Here is an 18851-nt window from a genome sequence, read left to right as displayed (position 1 = left end):
TAATTATATTTTTGTATAGTAGATATTTGTGTTTAAAATTATTTTTGCAAAAAGAAATCTTAGATTGTGATCACATAAAATGCCCTGAATTTTATGGTTATAATATGACAACATGCAGAAAATGTTGCTGCAGTATCAATACTTTTGCAAAGGCTCTGAACCTGGAACTGCTGCATTTCTTAGGTAAGCAGTGCCCTCTGCTGTGTGAGACTGACAGTGATTCTGACACCAACAAACTAAAAGTGCTTACAAATAGATCTGTTTAAAATATGTCACTGTTTAATTTTAACATTGGTTGGTCCACAGTAACAGATTAGTGATTTAAAAAATATATGTCAAAATAATTTATATATCAAATATTATCCAGGTACAACAACAAATGCATATCTAATCTGAATCAGGTTTACTGTCAAGTCTTTTTGCTTGCTGTTACTAAAATAAGAGATGCATAAATATGTTTGCAGAACAAATGGACAAGTACGAAAAAAAATTTATTTCTTGCCTCGCAGACTTATTATAAAGTATTTTGGGTTTAATAGTATTTTACTGATTGTCACTGTATATGTTGTATTAATATTTATGACTGACATACTGTGGAAACCTTCCAGGGGCTGGAAAACGTCACTGTGATACGTGGCTTTAAAAGTGTCCCTACCTGGATTATGTCTCACATTTATAATAATTTACATTCCCAACGACAAACACCTACATCTGGAATAACAGCTTCTTGAAGCTAACTCACATGGGTTAGAGTTCGGCTGGGCTATTGTGGTATTTATACTTAAAACATATTAATATTTATCACTGCCGTCATGGAAAAAACTGGGAAAAAGAGTAACAGTACTCAAGCAATAAAAAGTGTTTGGATTTTGGAAACATCATACTGAAGTGTTTATCGCCATGACGACATACTCTCAATAAAAACAAATGATATGACAACTGCATATCCCTATGTGGAAGCTATTTACAGAGTCTGTTAGCCTACACATACATCTGGACATAAGGTTTTAAAGTACAGCGTCACAAGTTGACATTTATGAGCATCTGACTGGTACTACTCCACCCCAGCACGTCAAGCAGCATCTTCCTGCCATCATTACATGCCACCTGAAATTCATGTTTACTGCTTATTCTGTGATGCCTCCACAGGTGGGCAGTATGCTTTGGAGTATGTAATGTCCCAACCTGAGGTCAGAGAAAGAGCATACCGATACACTAAGATTCTTAATTATTTAGGATTTTCTCTACAAGCAATTTATAAAACACATTTTCATAATTTACATAATCAAACGCTTTTGACGCATCAATAAAACAGTTAAAAATTGTGGCATTATACCTATTGCATAAATGTAAGATCTGATTGAAACCAAAAATGCACACATCAGTGCCAATGGTTTTGATTTAATTGTGGTAGTTCAACAAAAATCTCGACGGGTCAGCATTATGAATGCAGGTCAGGCTGATTAATCTAAACAGACAGAGCGCTTGAAGGTGAGTGGTGAGGTCTAACGGAAAAGAAGAAAGGAATGGAAGAAAGGACAAACGGTAGAAAGGTCAGGGTTCATTTACTGAAATGTTTTTGTCTTATTCTATTGCTAAATTAAACAAAAAATACAAATAAAGGCAACATATTAGAAAAAATAATCTTTATTTAAGATTTAGTGCAGACTTTTTGTCAGGAGAACAAAATTGGTTGTTATAAAAACAGTTAGTGGAAACAGGTCAGATCAATAACACACTCAATAATATTCAATAGGTGGAGTGAAGTAAACTGTTAAAATTTCATTAATTAAACATTTAACAAGCGTAAACAAGAAATTAGAACTACTTTCAATAAGTTGGAGACAACCAAACGTAATGATGGTGAATGCATCATAATCAGAGTTGAATAGCATAATTTAACCAATCCCCACCTGTAAACAAAAATGATTAACTCTGCAACATAAATATTGTAATTTTATATCCTCACACCTTCACATATTAAAGCCTTTCATTACTTTTTCTCTGATGTCACACATTATTCACACTGTTTTTGGTCCCCATGTAAGTGGAAAAGCTACCACTTATAAGACAGGCTTTTCTTTAGGAGGTGCAAAGTAAGACACAGAGGCAAACCCTAAGCTGTAGCTTCACAAAAGTTTTTCCATTTTTAAAATGGTGACTTGGACCAACGCAAGCACCCAGGAGGGAGAATATGCCTCTGTGTGTGTGAGGACAAGTTTGAACCCCAGTTTTTTGTACAGATCCACAGCAGCCATCTGGGTGGAGGTGGTCTCTAGCACCACCTTGGAGAAGCCTCGCTCCTTACAGAAATCAATCACAGTCTGAGTCAACCTACGGCCCAGTCCCATCCGCCTGGACTTTGGTGAGATGCTCATTCTGAACAATTCCCCATGCTTCTCATTCCCACTTTCTATACACAATACAGCCACCATGCCGATGACCTGCGTTGCCCCGTCGACCTCAGCCTCTGCCACCCAAAAGCAGTCATCCGGTCTGCTCAGGTAGCTCCCATCGATGTCCTGCATGTCTGTCTTCAGTTTCGCTGCGACATACCTGGCGAATAGGTCGTAGGAGCAGCAGTAGATGAGTCCCACCCAGGCTGCTGACAGCAACATAGCTGTAAACAAAGAGCCCAGGAGGTAGCCAACCACACCCAGAGACAGGGTAATAGTGAGGTGGAGAGGGCTGGTCATGGCATTCTGAAAACATGGGCCGATGTGCTCCCTTATGCCGTTGCTGAACAGGCACCGCACCGTGTCCTTGTCTGAGGGACGGTAGCGGCGGATCACCAGCTCCATGACTACAGGAAAAAGCAAAAAGAAGAAGCATGAGTTGTAAGTTTTTTATTATCTATCTTGTATCTTTTCCAGAACCAAATTATGGAAAAGCGGCATTCAGTTTCTGTTCTCCACAAATGTGGAAGAAATGTCCAGAAAACTGCAAAGATGCTGAAACACTGAGGTCCTTTAAATCAAGGTTAAACTCCACCTGTTAAGATTTGCCTTTGATTCCTAGTAACTGGCACATCGATTGATATATTTGATATTTATTGCTAATGTAACACTTAAAGTTTATAGCAGTATAGCTATAAACTTTACCGTATAGCATTATATACTGTATAATGTTTTGTGGAGTAATGTTTTGTTCAAAGTCAAGTCACATTTGACTTGACTTTGTCATTCGCATAAAAAATATGGTCCTTATGTAATAACAGACTTAATGCGCCATATTCAAATGGAGTGTACTAAAATACTCTGTAACCTTTACAGAGTAAGATCTGGACAGAAACAGAGCTGGAAATCAAATTATTCCAACTTCTGCAGTAAGGACTATTATATCTTCCATTAGTAATGTTATTTTAGTCAGCAGCATGAAGAGAAGCTGCCAGGCTGCTATGGTTGTGCTTCATTCTCCAATCCAATGTTTTAATAGCTTTGCAGTTTTATTAGTTTTAATGTTTTGTTTTGACTTTAGATTTTAAATTCTATTTTAGTTTTAGGTACTTTTTTACCATTTGTTTGATTAATTATTATTATTATTTTAAATGCTGGTTCCATTTTAGTTTTTATTAGTTTCAGTTCTAGTTTAAATCTGTTTTGTAAGTTGAGTTACATAATATGGGGCAAGATTGGAAAAGAAGAAAAGTAAAAAATATAAATCCCAGAAATTGCTAATAGTTTTTTTATGTATTAATTTAAAGCAGAACAGCCATAAATATCAGGCAAGTATAAGAAATATTTTTAACTGTCAAAAATTCAGTAAGCACAGTAACAGCAACTGCAAAGCAGCTAATGCAGATTAACCAAATTAAAAGTAATTCAGATTAATTTCAATTTGCGCATTAGAAAGCGCAACATTAAATGCGGGTGTTACATTACAGAAAACACTGAAATTGACTGATAGCACCAGAACATAGCAGCCAAGCCATCATGAGGATAATGTTTTGGATATTTTGCACATATTCTGGTATTACATGGCAGCTGCTGGAAGCTGGTGCAATGTACAATGTTTTAAGTGTTTAGCTATCACTTAAAACACTGATTAAAAAGAAAATCACTGAAATTAACTGTGAATGTGAATGGGTGAATCAAAGTGATCCTTAATATTTGTGGGTTTGTTCCCCTTTAATAATGTCATTTATTTCCTTCCACTACAAGACACTTCCTTTTATCTAAGTTTCAGTCATTTTCAAAGTTATCTCAAATTGAACTTTGGCACTTTCTCCCAACTGTAGCTGGAATGTTAAGTGTGGACGGACTGCAGCAACACTTGACTGATGTACCTGCTATCTGCTGACATAATGTGGCACATTCATACAATGTCAGACACAGCCATAAACTAAGCTATAAATTCAGTTAATTTTGTGAACACTTTTATTTTGTTAGTTGTTCTCTCTTTTTTTGTAAACTCTCATTTTTATTTCAGTTAACAAAAATGTTCCAGTGCAATAAAGATGTGAAAGTTTCAAATTGTTTCCTTATGCTAAATGATTTCGAAATGCAGCATTTCAATTCCCTAAATATAAAATGTGCTTGTTTCTCTGAATATGCATTTTATAGGAGTTGTTGATTTAAGAATAAGAAGTTGAAGATTAATTTTTAAACCAAGTATATAATCAAGTACATAATGGTAGAACTACATGTAAAAATAATGAGCACAGTCTACCTATTTCAGAAAAGATAACTGGAGTAGCTGGTAGGAATACTTCAGTCGTGCTGTATTAAATTCCATGCTTTCTCTGCTTGGATTTTAATACTGGGTTAGCTTGCTAAAACTGCACAAGCTAACCCAGGCTGTGTAGTAGCTCGTGAGCGAGCGGGTACAAAGGAAACACAAAGATTTATCATGTTTTTATAGTCAAATACGCAGTAATCTCGGGCTGCGTCAAAATCACAAACAGCATGAAGAACAGTTTTTTTCCCCCTTCACCATAATTTCTTAAAACTGAATGCAATACTAGGTAACCTATCTTAAACACCTGATTGGGATTTACTCATTGTTCGGTTATGTTAAACTCACCACAAAAATACTTCTCGGACCCTTACTGTACTTTACGCAAACTTTCTCGGTTTGTTCAGTTTATCGAACAGCAACTCTGTAATCCGACTTACACCTCAGCCGCTTAAAAAGACAGCAACCCTTGCAAACACCGTTTGAACGTAACGTTAATAGTTAAACTTTAAACTTGTGCAGTTACATGAACGGGACGTACACATTTGATTCGGGTCAGAGTACATAAGCGTCATAAACGGGAAGTGACATTGTTTTTCCTTTTAAATCCACTTCTACTCACCTGAAACTATAGAGTGAGTGTCATGAGTGTAACTCTGTGATATCGGTAGTAAATCATATTTAAAGCACTATTAAAATATTAAAATATGTCGGTAAAGGAAGAGCTCAATGAGTAAATCAGACTGTTGCAGCTTGAAGAAGTCATAAGTTTTGTGTTGTGCGAAATTCTGTTCCCCTGTGAAAATTTGTTCCCTGCGTCGGGAGCGCGCATTGCAGCCAGAGAGGCGGATCCGACGGATATGACCATTTACACTGCGCTTCTGATCGATTTGTCGGTAAAAAAAAAAAAAAAACACACACAAAAAAAACGAACTCATATGATCATGTCAAGGATGTAACATTCATTTTAATCGGCAGCTGTTGTTTTAAAATAAATAAATAAACCAGGTCTTGTTTTGTGTTGTTATTTCCATCCTCTTATATCAGCAATGAAAAATTCTAAATACACACTACGTGTTGGAAACCTGTGTTTGGTGACTGACTTTTATTTGTCAGGCGTAAGTGACAAAAGTTGGAAAAAGGCCGATTCTCTTTTCGTTTAAAGTAACAACAATATATATATTTGATAATGTATGTAGAAATTATTTTTTCAATAAAAAGAGAAAAAAAAAAACTAAATTGCTCTTGGGGCCCCCTGGTGGTCGTGGTAGGTACAGCATGCTTCGGTCAGAGGCATTGTTTTGTTAGCAAAACAATGTTTCAAAAAAGGACTTATCCTTCAGGGAGGTAGAAAAGAAAGAGGAAGAATAGAAAAAAGCCAAGCTAAATGTTTGTTTTAATGTGTCTTGGTATTGTATAGATTAGTAAAGCTGCTAATAGAAAATTAGCTTCAACGGTCCAGTTCAACAGCCAAACATTTGTGCTAGGGTCTTTGTGTGAAACTGAATTTAAACTTTTAATGAGTTGATTCTCATGGTTTGCTCTGTATATTTTTGAGGTATTTTTGGCTTCAAAATGCCGTGTTTGATAACGTTTGATAACAATAATTAAAACTTCTCAATGTTTGACATTGTCTAGCAAAATGTTTTTACGTCAGGCTACATGGCTGCTACATCGATGAGCTGCTCTAAGCTGTAGTTGGGGATATGTTGTTTGCTGCTGAGCATAATCATTTTGTGGCTAAAACAAACATTATTTTTACATCAACTTCTAAGTTGAAAAAAGACTCATCTGATATAAATTAAATTTTTAGCTATTGGAGTAACGCTTAAAAGAAATTTATTTAATAATCAAAGAATGCTATGAACATGTGTGTTCATAGCATTCTTTGATGCTATGAACACATAGCACCGATTGCAGTTTTCTGGCCGATTCCTGGTTATTGATCTTTAAAAAGCCTGACCTGCCAATTTTGATTTTGGTTGATATTAATTTTTTTTGTCTGAAATGTCTTTAAATATAGTAAGACAAAGACAATTCCCTTCCACAAAGCATGTGGAAGGGAATCAAGTGCATCACTGACTACAAAACCAGTGCTGCACAATGCACTACAGACCCCACTCTGCCTGAAGCCCTCAACGACTTCTACGCACGCTTCGAGGACCATGACACCCCACCCAGCACCAGTCTTATCCCTCCACCTGGAGAAGTGCCACTCAGTGTGACGCCAGCAGAAGTGAGGAGGACCCTGAAAAGGATCAACCCACGAAAAGCTGCTGGCCCGGACAACATCCCCGGACGGGTTCTGCGGGACTGTGCTGATCAGCTCTGTGAGGTCCTGGCAGACATTTTCAATCTATCCCTTTTTCAAGCGGCTGTTCCCGCCTGCCTGAAGACCGCGACCATCATCCCGGTCCCAAAGACATCCAAAGTGATGGGTCTGAATGACTATCGGCCAATAGCCCTCACGCCGATAGTCACAAAGTGCTTTGAAAGACTGGTAATGACCCACATCAAAGCCACTATTGACGTCACCGTAGACCCTCACCAGTACGCCTACAGGAAGAACCGCTCCACAGACGATGCCATTTCTTCTGTGGTCCATACTGCTCTCACTCACTTGGAGAAGAGGAACTCCTATGTTCGTCTGCTATTTGTGGACTTCACATCGGCTTTCAATACAATAATTCCTCAGACCCTAATACATAAACTCTCCTCACTTGGACTGCGCACTTCACTTTGCAACTGGGTCCTGGACTTCTTGACCAACAGGCCGCAGTCTGTGAAGATTCACAACATCTCCTCCTCCACCACAGTCCTCAGCACTGGCTCCCCACAGGGCTGTGTGCTGAGTCCCCTCCTGTTCACGCTACTCACATATGACTGCTCTCCTCTCCATCTTGGCTGTCATATTGTGAAGTTTGCAGATGACACAGCAGTGGTTGGAAACATCACAAACGGTGATGAGTCAAGCTACAGACAGGAGGTGGAAAACCTGGAGGCCTGGTGCAGGGAGAACAACCTCTGCATCAACGTCAAGAAGACGAAGGAGATGATCGTGGACTTCAGACGGAACACACATGTCCATTCCCCCCTGGTAGTCGGAGGATCTGCGGTGGAAGTTGTCTCCAGCTACAGGTATTTGGGCGTGCACCTGTCCAGCAACCTCACCTGGAGCAAAAACACCTCCGTTTTGGTCAAGAAGGTGAATCAGCGGCTCTATTTCCTCAGGCGGCTGAAGCGTGCAGGACTGGGGAGCTCTGTCCTCAACTCCTTTTACAGATGTGTGGTGGAGAGCGTGCTGTGCTCCAGCATAAACGTGTGGTACGGCAGCTGCTCTGTTGCAGACAGGAGAGCTCTGCAAAGAGTGGTGAAGGCGGCGCAAAGGACTGTTGGAGTCAACCTCCCCACCGCCACAGACATCTACACCTCCAGATGCAGGAAAAGGGCCTCCTGCATCATGAAGGACCCTACTCACCCAGCACACTCACTTTTTGTCCCGCTCCCCTCAGGTAGGAGGTTGCGGAGCATCAAATGCAGGACAACCAGACTGAGAAACAGCTTCATACCAGAAGCTGTGCGACTCTTAAACTCCCATCATCCTCCCTTATTGCACTGCTCTTAGCTATACACTTTTCCTACCTATAATATTGTGCTCTTGTAGCGACTTATATTTTTATATTTTATATTTTTATATTTATATTTTTATATTTGGATGTAACTGGGGCTGTGACTCTCAATTTCGTTCCACCTCATGTGATACGTGATGTGAATGACAATAAAGTATCTCGAATCTTGAATCTTGAATCTTGAAAGTCACTGTTGGCAACAGTAGGGTGAATATTGTTAATTGTAAACGTGCAGACCTGACCTGGTGGGCCGGTCTGTCAGTCAAACCTCTCACTGCAGAGCAGAAGAGACAAGATTAGTGGATAAGATGGGCTTCATGTAAGTATCAGCCAATCACGATCCCCCAAAATTAAGGAAATCGGCACCCAGAAATCAACTGGTCGATAAATCAGTTGGCCAATAAATGTATCTTATGTATATAATGTAAACAGCACTGCCAGAGATGCAATACGTTTATAGCAGGTGTGAGAATGACCAAATTACCGGACTGCTGATTGCAGCCAGTCCACATTGTTAGCAGAACTATAGGGCCCCACAAACCAGATTTCGCTTATGGAGGCTTGGGCCAGCCCTGTCCCCAGACAGCAGCAGACTGCAATGAGGACTTCCAATCATGTTGGAATTTATTATATTCATTGTTCCATCTATGCATAATTTGCTTGACAAAAAACACATTTTTATATAAATGATGTTCAGGTCTTCTTTTAAGCTTTGAGGAAGCTATCAGCCTTTTAGTTTCATATATATAATTTGAAACTAAAGCGGTATATTTGGACCATATTCAGAAATAGCATTGACTATTGCATCGATTTATGGAAACTTTGAAACAGATGAGGCACTTTACCACAACCTTGATAAAGAACAACTTGATTCTTGCCTCCAAAGTGGTTCATGGGCACAAATAAAAGTGGAAATTACTAGACATTTTTATAATTATTAATCATTTGTAACACCTTTAAGTTCGGTGGAGGTTGATAACATTTCAACATATCATTTCTGACAGAAGTCAGAAGAACAGAGGAAGCCTGAATACCAGTGAATGTGGTTCACAACTTGTTTCTATTTGAAGTTTGCAAATAGAGATTTTCTCTTATGAATAAATGATTAATAATAATAATAGAAAATATAATCTAATTTAAAATTATATTATATATATTATATGTATACATAAGAATCAAGTTGATCTTTATCAAGGTTGTGGTTAAGAGCCTTTCCCCTCATCTGTTTCACAGTTTCTGTGAACAAGTGCAATGATGCTATTTCTGAATATGGTGTGAAAAATCTATTTCCTCTGCTTTCTCCTAGTGCTATCTAGAAACAACCAATCAGAGGCATGAGAGTTTTAGAGCCTAAAACTACACTTTTGATAGGTCAAATAGACTCAAATAAATTTTAACAGCAGCTGCGCAGGGGGGCCTAATCAAATTTGTTGTCATGGGGCCCATGATTCCTGGCAGCGCCCCTGATCGTACCATTATTGTTTTCATGTTATTGTTGGTGATGTGTTCAACAGGTCTTCTCTTCCAAATGAGACCATGAGTCTCAAGAGATTATCCTGTATAAATAAATTAATAATTAAAAAAAATATTTTAATTTTTGTTTGTGCCCATCAGCCACTTTGGAGTTAAGAATCAAGTTGATCTTTATCAAGGTTGTGGTTAAGAGCCTCTTTCCCCTCATCTATTTCACAGTTTCTGTGAACAAGTGCAATAGCTGATGCTTTTTCTGAATATGGTAATGGTCTAAACCACAGTAGTCTTGAATCTTAGACCACAAAGCTTAAAAAAAAGCCTGAACAACATCATGAATTCACTCATTTTTACCCTGAGAGTTGCTGCTGACAGTCAGCACCATGAACACTGGAGAAGTCATTTATACCGTGTTGGAAGTCCTCATCGCAGTCTGCTGCTGTCTGGGAAACATGTTGGTTGTTTTAGCTTTGTGGAAAACTAAAGGCATCCAACAACCCACCTTCTGCCTTATTGTGTCTCTGGCTGTGGCTGACTTTCTGGTTGGATTTGTTGCCATACCAATGGCTGTGCTGCTGGATGGACATCTGGAGACTTCATTCCACACATGCCTCTTCATCAGCTGTGTACTCATCCTCCTGACCCTAGTTTCAATCCTGTGTCTGATGGCTATTGCTATTGATCGTTTCCTGCGGGTCTATATCCCTCTGCGGTAAGAATTGTCTTTAACTTTTCACTGAGCAAATTTCAATCATTCTGAATACTTACTTACATTTTATTCTCTGAGTTCTGACAGGTTTTCAGCTTGACCTCAGGTTTTTATAATGTCTTTTTCAGAGTACAAAGTAGGAGTTCAATGTATCTAAAGCATTCTTTCACCAGAGCGGACTGATGATGAAAAACAAATCTTTAATTAATTTGGTTCAGAAATCTTTCGTTTATGGTGGATTTCCTGTGATCAGACGTTGTACAAACAAGCTCAAATCTTGAGTCATCTCAGTCACATACTTTTAATAGCTATCAAAATGTTTCAGGCAAAAAACATTAAGTGACCACCTCAGTTTCTCCGATTTTACTTTTCATAGGTATATGGTTGAGTAAAATGAACATTGTTCTTTTATTCTATGAACTACTGACAACATGTCTTTGAAATTCTAAGCAAAAATTAAGTATTTTCAGAAAATGAGGAATGGTCAAAATAAAAAAGATCAGGGCTGTGCAGAGACCACTAAAGGGGCAGGTGCTCAAAAAAGAAAAAAAAGGCACATCTAACCGCATTCTAGGACAGAATATTAAAGCCACACAGCTTTCAGAGTTTAATAAACAATGATAAATTACAAAATTGCGAGATATACAATCAAAGCTAAGGAAAATCTCTATATAGAGGATACAACTATGCATATGTAAGATATTTTATTAGTAATTTTTTTTCTGCAGGTCTATTTTGTTATAGGAAAGTATTGCAACAATCAAACCCGCAAATTTAGCAAGATATGTAAATCAGAGCTGGACCACCAGACATATTTTGTCTTTACAGAATTACACTATTAAAAATATAAACAAGGGCACAATGCAACCTTTTAGTGTACTGTAACCTATAAAACAAAGAGCTGCTTGTTTGCTACACTTGCAGTGGAGATGAAGATGGTCCATTCAGGAAAGCAGAGCTGCATCAAACTTTAATGTGGAACTGCAGAAAAACAAAACAAAACAAAAAAAGCAAATATTGAATTGTTAATGCATGTCACCATGAGAAAAGCCTACTGAGTTTTGCTTAAAAAACTTTTTTTTAAAAATTAAAATCACAGTTTTGTCTCATGATTTTTTATTTTTGCAAACCAAACTTATTTGTGCTTGTCATAAATCTTTTCTTGCTATTCTCATATAATATAAGTTAATATAAGTTTTTGTTTGTGAGTCAAAGTTTTGCTTGTGATTCTCACATGACGTCGTGGGCCTAAAATCTCAACAAAAGATTTCTGATGTGTGCAAATAAAAGTTTATGTTTGGCAAATAACTTTTTTAAGTTCACGAGACAAAAATGAGTTATTTAATTTTGAAAAATAAGTTTCTTAAACAAAAGTTTTTGTTTAAAAAAAGGAATCATTACAATTCCAAAAGTTTTGATTACAATTTTATTTTACTTAACTGAGGTTAGGTTTTTTTTTTATTGAATAATTGGGGGGGGAAATAACTGCATACTCTGCGAACCAGACCCTAAACGTATTTAAAGTCTGGATTGAGTTTTTTTTCCCCTTCATTAATTACACACTTTTATTACACACATTATATCTATCATGGTAATTCAGGGTAAGTTATTTTTAATTCTACATGAATATCCTTGTTGGACTTTTATTTAAGTGCTTTCTCCTTCAAGATACATTTACCTAACGCTGGAATAAATGCAATGTACATTATGCAGCAAAGGAAATTAGAAGACATATGGAGATGATCGGTTTTGGACGGGCGATGTGCCCCTATTGCATAAGCGATACTGAAGAATGACTGCTACCATTAACGATACATGGGAGAAGCTTTTCAGTTGTCTGGCTTTGCTTCGCAAAGTCGTTAGCTAGCAGCTAGCTGATAGCACAACAACAACAGCCTAATGTCTGTATGATAAAAATACCGAATCGATAGATAAGAACAGTTTTTCCTCACCTGGCTGTCTCCTCCAGGTCAGTAGTTCTTCAGAGTTAGCCAGACGCAGAGGCCTGTCAGTGTCTGTTGTATTTCATTACCTCTCTGCTTAAACCGCTACTCCGTGCTGAAGCAGAAACGATACTTCACGTTTTCCGTCATCTGACAAGTAGCAAGTCTACTCCACTTTATTCACCAAAAACGATTTTTTTTTAATTCACCAAAAACTGATCTGTAATCTGGAACGTTCGTTACGTTGAGCTCCAGTTAGCTGCCTTATCTCACTGCGCGAGAGGCAATTTTGCGTCATGTGTCACGGGCAAAAGGTCAAAGGTAACAAGGTGACCGGAGGGCTTATTATGTTGTACAAAAGAAAAATAATAATAATTTTAGTACGTGTTATTATGTGTCAAAAGAGGGCTTAGAAAATAATAATACAAAAAAAAAAAAAAGGACCAAAAGGGCACTTGGGGGCAAGGAGCAAAAGGGGCAGGTGCTCAAGATGAAGTACTTTCAGACCTCAAATATGGCACAAGAAACAAGTTCATATTCATTTAGAAACAACAATACTGATGTTTTAACTCAGGAAGCATTCAGAAATTTATTTTTTCCAGAGCTGTTGTTTCACCATTTCATTAAAAAAAAAAACTGTTTAATTTCCTTGACTTTGCGTAAAATTCTGACTGGCGCTCTATATCTTTCTTTACAGGTACAAACGGACTGTAACCTGGAAACATTCCTATTCTGTTGCAGCTGTATGCTGGCTTGTTGCAATACCACTGAGTTTTACTCCCATGCTTGGATGGCATAAAGACCCACCTGACTCTGCTAATTCTACAGTTGTCTGCCGGTTCATAGAAGTGATTCCCATGTCCTACTTGGTTTACTTTAATTTTTTTCTTTGCAACCTGATGCCTCTGTTGGTGATGATTGTTTTGTACAGCTGTATATTCTGTTTTATTCATGGAAGACTGAAAGAAAAACCTGGTAATGGTGCTCAAAATCAGTCACACATATACCTTCAGAAAGAAAAACAGCTTGCATCGTCTCTGGCTCTGGTCTTGACTCTTTTTGTGGTCTCCTGGCTCCCTATTCACATTATGAACATCGTGGTTTACTTTCATGGACCAGACACTGTACCATACATAGCTTTCTATGTTGGCATTCTGCTTTCACACGCTAATTCAGCTGTCAATCCAGTAGTGTATGCATTTAAAATAAAAAAGATCAAGACGGCTTATGTGACGATTTGGAGACAGTTTGTTCTGTGTACAGCAGAAAATAAAGGCTCTTCAGTGAGCCAGACAACAGAAAATGCCAGCAGTAACATGAGAAGTGGTGAAAATGAAACAACGCAGATCTAACTTTTTCAGTCTTTTTCTTTGTTATGCATATCACTGAAATACAGATTTTCTCTCAAGATTTTAAAGAGCTGTATAAATTGCATAGAATCCTTGTTTAATAATGAACTGCAGCTTTTGTTGTCTCTCTGTTTTCATTTTGTTCATTTTTGTGCACCAGGTGATCTTTGCTAAGCTGTGTAAATAGCTTGATAATTTTTCACTTAGTTCTGATTATTTCCAACTTATTTGAAAAAGGACAAGACATGAAACAATGTCAGATTTAAATAGTCATTGCCATTTTTAGACCAATGCTGATAAATCAAACTATAATGAATTAACTTCTTCCTCATTGTCATGTTTTCATTAAATGTTTGTTTTTCAAAAGGAATTACTGTTTGTCTTTATTTCTGACAATGTATTTGCATCAACAGTGTGGAAATTATGTTGGGCTTTTTTTTTTTTAGAAAGGGGTGAGCTACTTTCACTGATACTTTCACTGATGCATTTATGCAGTAAGTGGAGAAACAGCAGGATTTGTAATACATGCTGGACTTTTCTGAAAAGCAATATACAATTTAAAATTTTCAGAAGATAGAAAGATCTAATGTGACTCTGAGGTCTGTTTTATAATACATGGAGGACTTTGCATAATAATATACTAGTTAATTTAGCTGCAAATATGACATTTTTCTAAGTTTAAATACACCAAGTTTAAAGACACAATTATAAATGACTTAAATGCACATGGAAAATCTAACTTTGTGAATAAAAGCATCGATCTTTAAACAAGATAAATAACATCTTCATAAACAATCAGTATCATAGAGGTCTTGCATTTAGCTGTCATGAGTTTTATAGAGGACAACGCTACAATTAGCCTTTTTGGAGGAAGTGAGAATATATTAGCAAATCCCCCACACAACACAAATACCAATGGAAAAAATTGGCAAGATTGGTTTCAGATAGCACGACAGTCACAGACTATTTAAAGGTGTAAGAGGAACAGTCAAAGTTAACCACTTGTTTTGCATTCTGTAGTTATCATTTATCAAGAGAACACGCAATTAACAGTACCGGTTCTGTTTAATGTTCTGGAACATTGAAATGTTGAATGTTCTTTGGTTATAAACATCCAGCCGTCCATCCGTCTGCCCATCCATCCATCTTCTTCCGCTTATCCGGGATCGGGTCACAGAGGGTAGCAGCGATTTTAAACATTCAACGTTCAAAATTAATGCAACAAGTGTGTATGGAAGTCTAAACCTCAGGTTTTGCCACAAGCAGGGGTCCATATCACAGCATCATGTTAAATGAGCTATAATGTGGATCTTGTCTATGGAAGTTCTAAAACTTCCTCTCAGCTTCCCTGTCAACACTCAATCTTTCAAAGTGGGAGTCTGGTAAAGGTCTATCAACTCAATTCAAAAATACTTTATTAATCCCAAAGGGAAATTAAGTTATTGTTTTAGTCTTTTTTTCAGAGTTGTCATTGATTCTAATGGTTGGATATCCTGTAGCAGTCAGCTTTACAGCAGATCTGTAGAGCAGTGTTTCCCCTGCTTCAGCACACATGATTTCAATAGTTGATTAACAGGCTTTTGCTGAATTGCAATCATCTGCATGGGGTGGGTTGAAGCAGGGGAACATCTAAAACATGCAGGTCAGTGTGCCTTGAGGACCAGGGTTGGGAAACACTGCTGTAGAGAACTCCACACCTCAGTCTTCTGTTGTTGTTCTGGACTTGTTTGAGCCTTATGGCCCCTGACTCCCTGACATTTCCCTAATATTGAACAATCACGGAAATCTGACATTTCACATTGTTATATTGCTAACAAACCTTTACTTTGCCTCCACAATGAAGTGTTTTTGCTTGTTTGTTGGATTATCTTGCTTTTATTCTTATAAAGCATTTTGAATTACCCTGTTGCAGTAAATGTGCCATACAAATAAATGAGCCTGCCTTATCTAGATTCCACAGTAATGTGTTGAGATTATTTTTGCTGGAAGCTAAACAAGTAAAACATCATAGAAGAAATAGAGAAAAAGCAGAATTGTTCATAATTTACAACTACAGCAAGATGTTGCCATTTAGGTTTATTTACATTCAAAATGGAAACATTTAAATAAAGGTTGTAGTTGAAATCATCGTTTTTAGCCACTTAATGTGCATACAAATGTTTTTTCTCTAAGTAATTGTAACAGGAATGTAAGAAAGTAACATATCTACAAAACACTTGAGTATGCTTTGGTGAGTAAGTTTTACTCTTTCAATCACTTGGAGCAAGAAGGTGCGAGACTGATCATCAGTGATATCGTCAATATCTTGACAGTTATCATAGTCTGAATTGGGAAAGAAAAGGAGTAGCAATGATCAGAAATAATCACATTACTATATTTATTTCAATACATACAGTTTTCCTTGGTGTAGGAGTCTCACCTTGGTCTGCATTTAAGACCTGTGGTTTGGAAAAGCGAACACACTGGACCTGCATCTCAAACTCCTTCAGTTCCTCTTCAGTGATGGTCGTTCTCCTACCTGGTGAAGATGTGGCATAAAAGAAAAATGGTGCAATCTGTTTAACCAGTATCCTGCTTTGGAAAAGTTGTCAGTCAAAAAATATTGCAATTTTACACAATAATGTAGCAAAACTTGCACAAAGTGGTAACAAATTAGAAAAGGAACTGACAAAAATTGATTCATGCTCATCAAGGTTGCTAGAATAGTTTTGTGCTTTGAGAAAACAAATAGGAAGGATGAAAAAGAATTCGTTGTGCCATTTTATACCACAATCAAGTTTCTATATTTAGTTGTCTTTAGTTGTTATATCAAAAACAAACTAATATCACTTCACATCTTAGCAGTATTTGAATTGGCCTCTGCAAAAATGTTAGGTTTATTTACATTCAAAATGGAAACATTTAAATAAAGGTTGTAGTTGAAGTCATCAGTCAAAAATATTAAATTTTTATCTGACAATTTTTAAATGTTATTAACACAGGCTATTATGATGCCTTTGATTTTTATATGGTTTAACTAATAATACTTCAGACTGACCCCTGGAGCCCTATTGATTTAAGGTGAGGGGACACATTTTACTACTGAACCATCTACTGTTGAATTTCAGAGATCTTGTCCTGCACAAGAAACCAAGCCATATCAGCAAACCATCATGAGTCACCAGATTTCTCCCATAACACGGGCAGGAGGTTCACCAAAGTTCTCACCAATTTAAGTTATTTAGTGCAACAGAATTTACATGTAAAGTTCTAATATTTTAGATTAAATAAATTTGTTATCCTTACTGAGTAATGAAACAGTGCTCAAAGTGTCGTTGGACTTTACCACGATGCAGTCAGAGCAGCTGGTTTGCAGCAGAACATCTGGCTCACCAACTGGAGCATCTGTTGAAAACAGCGTGAGGGATTGTAATGCATTTTAAATTAAACTTCATCATTATAATTTTAAAGTTGCATCAAAGTATACAAAACATACTGTAACAGATTAACCTGAATTCTAATCACTATGCGCAATTTAAATAATTGTAGCATATCAATTATGTTTTCTAAGCACATATCAGAAATTGTTGATATGAAACAACAATTTTAAAATTGTTGTGAAAATACAACAATTTCTGATATGTGCTAATGTTTGCTTATCTTTTTTTATATTCATGTTATTTGAAACATCACTAAAGGAAATGTGACAGAGTTTGGAAACTGATGATGAAACACCTTATGAAACAGCTTCTTACTTTCACTGTTGACTTCAAATACTTTGTTGTTTTCTTGAAAAAAATCCTCTGTTTCACTGAAGCAGAAGCCATACCTGGAGATGATTTATTTCAACATTTAACATAAAATACAAAAATCTAATATTTTACTTAAAAATGCAAGACAAAATAAAGATTACTCACATTTTAGCCTTAACCGTAGCAGTATAGAGGTTTGGCGTGCCCTTATGAGTAATGTCTACAGCAAGACTTGGCCAAAATATGTTGTTAACTAGCAATGCTGGCAAGCAGGCCTCTGTTGATACAGCTATGTAATGCCACCTCCCAGACAACTAGAACAGAAGAACATATGTATTTGTGAAAAACATTCTAAATTCTTAAGAAAAATGTGTTACTCTGTATTTTTTATTTATTCATAAGAAAAAAATAAATCATTTGGAAAATGCAATTTCACTTACCTCTGGACGTTTCTCGACTGGCTTTGCTAGTTTATCACAGGTCAGAGGCGCAGGCTGACCCACTGAGACAAAACTCAGCACAACAGCAACCCAAAGAGTCTTCATTATGGATCTTCAGCAGGTTCTTCTCAAACTCCACACAGGTCTGCTTTTTAAAGTTACTACTGACCAATTATTGTTCCGGTACCTCCAACCGCCCCTTTGTCAGTGACAGTAAATGCATCCCCCCCAATTTTACCCTTACCAGTCTTTGTGTTTGCTGATCAAATAATCATTTGGTCTGTTTGCAAAGTCAGTGACACTGCTACCAGAAACACTTCTCTAATGTTTCTTTAATGCTTTCACAATCCTTCACTAGTATCTTCAATATATGAATTTTTCTGACACATCGCTTCAGCCTGGTCTTAATTTCACTAAACTTTATATTTGCCACAGGATTTGCAACTGGGGTTAGAGAAATCCAGATGTTGTGGAGGGCTTTGCTGCCTTAAATAGCTTCAGTAGAAATCTTTCTGTTACCGTTTTTAAAAACATTTTTCTAATGTCATTTATATTCTGATGGGTGTTGAATAACTGCTAAAGTTACACTTTTTAAAAGTAATACAATTTTAAAACCTATTTGTGACATTCACTATATTGCTAGTATTGCTCATTTTTAAATGTCACTGTCTAACCAGTGTTAGAGAGCAGCTTACACATTGGCTTATTGACATTCTCTGACAACATAAAAATATAATCTGAAAATGTACACATATTTATATTCTGCCACCAACATGAGCCAAAAACATGCCGTTAACATATGGCTGAGAGCAGTGAACTCTAGATTAACTCTGTTCACCAGGGGTTCAGGGTTATTGATCTGTGTGGTCCTGCTGCTCTAAAAACACAAGGGTAAAATAATAACAA

The 18851-nt window shown here is 37.0% G+C and overlaps 3 protein-coding genes across 4 annotated transcripts; 1 reads left to right on the top strand and 2 right to left on the bottom strand.

Moving 5' to 3' along the window:
• Nucleotides 1-1631: 1631 nt before the first annotated feature.
• On the bottom strand, nucleotides 1632-5457 carry nat8l2 (N-acetyltransferase 8-like 2). 2 transcript variants are annotated; one of them, XM_015011837.2, is made up of 2 exons: nucleotides 5023-5457; nucleotides 1632-2803 (listed from the first exon to the last, which is right to left on the bottom strand). In XM_015011837.2, the coding sequence occupies exon 2, from the start codon at nucleotides 2799-2801 to the stop codon at nucleotides 2130-2132; it is 672 nt and encodes a 223-aa protein (XP_014867323.2). In that variant the 5' UTR covers nucleotides 2802-2803; nucleotides 5023-5457; the 3' UTR covers nucleotides 1632-2129. The 2 variants fall into 2 exon arrangements, with proteins under 2 accessions (XP_014867323.2, XP_014867324.2); XM_015011838.2 differs by having other exon boundaries at nucleotides 5297-5457.
• A 4687-nt stretch (nucleotides 5458-10144) lies between these two features.
• Nucleotides 10145-13861, top strand: LOC106932894 (adenosine receptor A1-like). The gene is made up of 2 exons (XM_015011839.2): nucleotides 10145-10485; nucleotides 13123-13861. The coding sequence occupies exons 1-2, from the start codon at nucleotides 10157-10159 to the stop codon at nucleotides 13775-13777; spliced, it is 984 nt and encodes a 327-aa protein (XP_014867325.2). The 5' UTR covers nucleotides 10145-10156; the 3' UTR covers nucleotides 13778-13861.
• A 1974-nt stretch (nucleotides 13862-15835) lies between these two features.
• LOC106932891 (uncharacterized) lies at nucleotides 15836-18068 on the bottom strand. Its single transcript, XM_015011834.2, has 6 exons — nucleotides 17946-18068; nucleotides 17671-17819; nucleotides 17509-17582; nucleotides 17060-17158; nucleotides 16194-16292; nucleotides 15836-16096 (listed from the first exon to the last, which is right to left on the bottom strand). Exons 1-6 carry the CDS (start codon nucleotides 18048-18050, stop codon nucleotides 15942-15944), a joined length of 681 nt encoding a protein of 226 aa, XP_014867320.1. The 5' UTR covers nucleotides 18051-18068; the 3' UTR covers nucleotides 15836-15941.
• Nucleotides 18069-18851: the final 783 nt, after the last annotated feature.

This window comes from Poecilia mexicana, unplaced genomic scaffold (assembly GCF_051168715.1).
Source record: "Poecilia mexicana isolate PSO_F unplaced genomic scaffold, ASM5116871v1 scaffold_5, whole genome shotgun sequence".
Taxonomy (NCBI): Eukaryota; Metazoa; Chordata; class Actinopteri; order Cyprinodontiformes; family Poeciliidae; genus Poecilia; species Poecilia mexicana.
The sequence above is the reverse complement of the archived record's forward strand: the minus strand, read 5'-3'. Positions and strand labels throughout refer to the sequence as shown.

Bases quoted from the DNA above. Each gene is read 5' to 3' on its own strand.
- nat8l2 (XM_015011837.2), bottom strand. From the start codon at position 2,801: ATGGAGCTGGTGATCCGCCGCTACCGTCCCTCAGACAAGGACACGGTG.
- LOC106932894 (XM_015011839.2), top strand. From the start codon at position 10,157: ATGAACACTGGAGAAGTCATTTATACCGTGTTGGAAGTCCTCATCGCA. The intron at 10,486-13,122 runs GTAAGAATTGTC...CTTTCTTTACAG, and splicing joins CGGGTCTATATCCCTCTGCG to GTACAAACGGACTGTAACCT.
- LOC106932891 (XM_015011834.2), bottom strand. From the start codon at position 18,050: ATGAAGACTCTTTGGGTTGCTGTTGTGCTGAGTTTTGTCTCAGTGGGT. The intron at 17,583-17,670 runs GTGAGTAATCTT...AATCATCTCCAG, and splicing joins GCTACGGTTAAGGCTAAAAT to GTATGGCTTCTGCTTCAGTG. The intron at 17,159-17,508 runs GTAAGAAGCTGT...TGTTTTCAACAG, and splicing joins ATTTGAAGTCAACAGTGAAA to ATGCTCCAGTTGGTGAGCCA.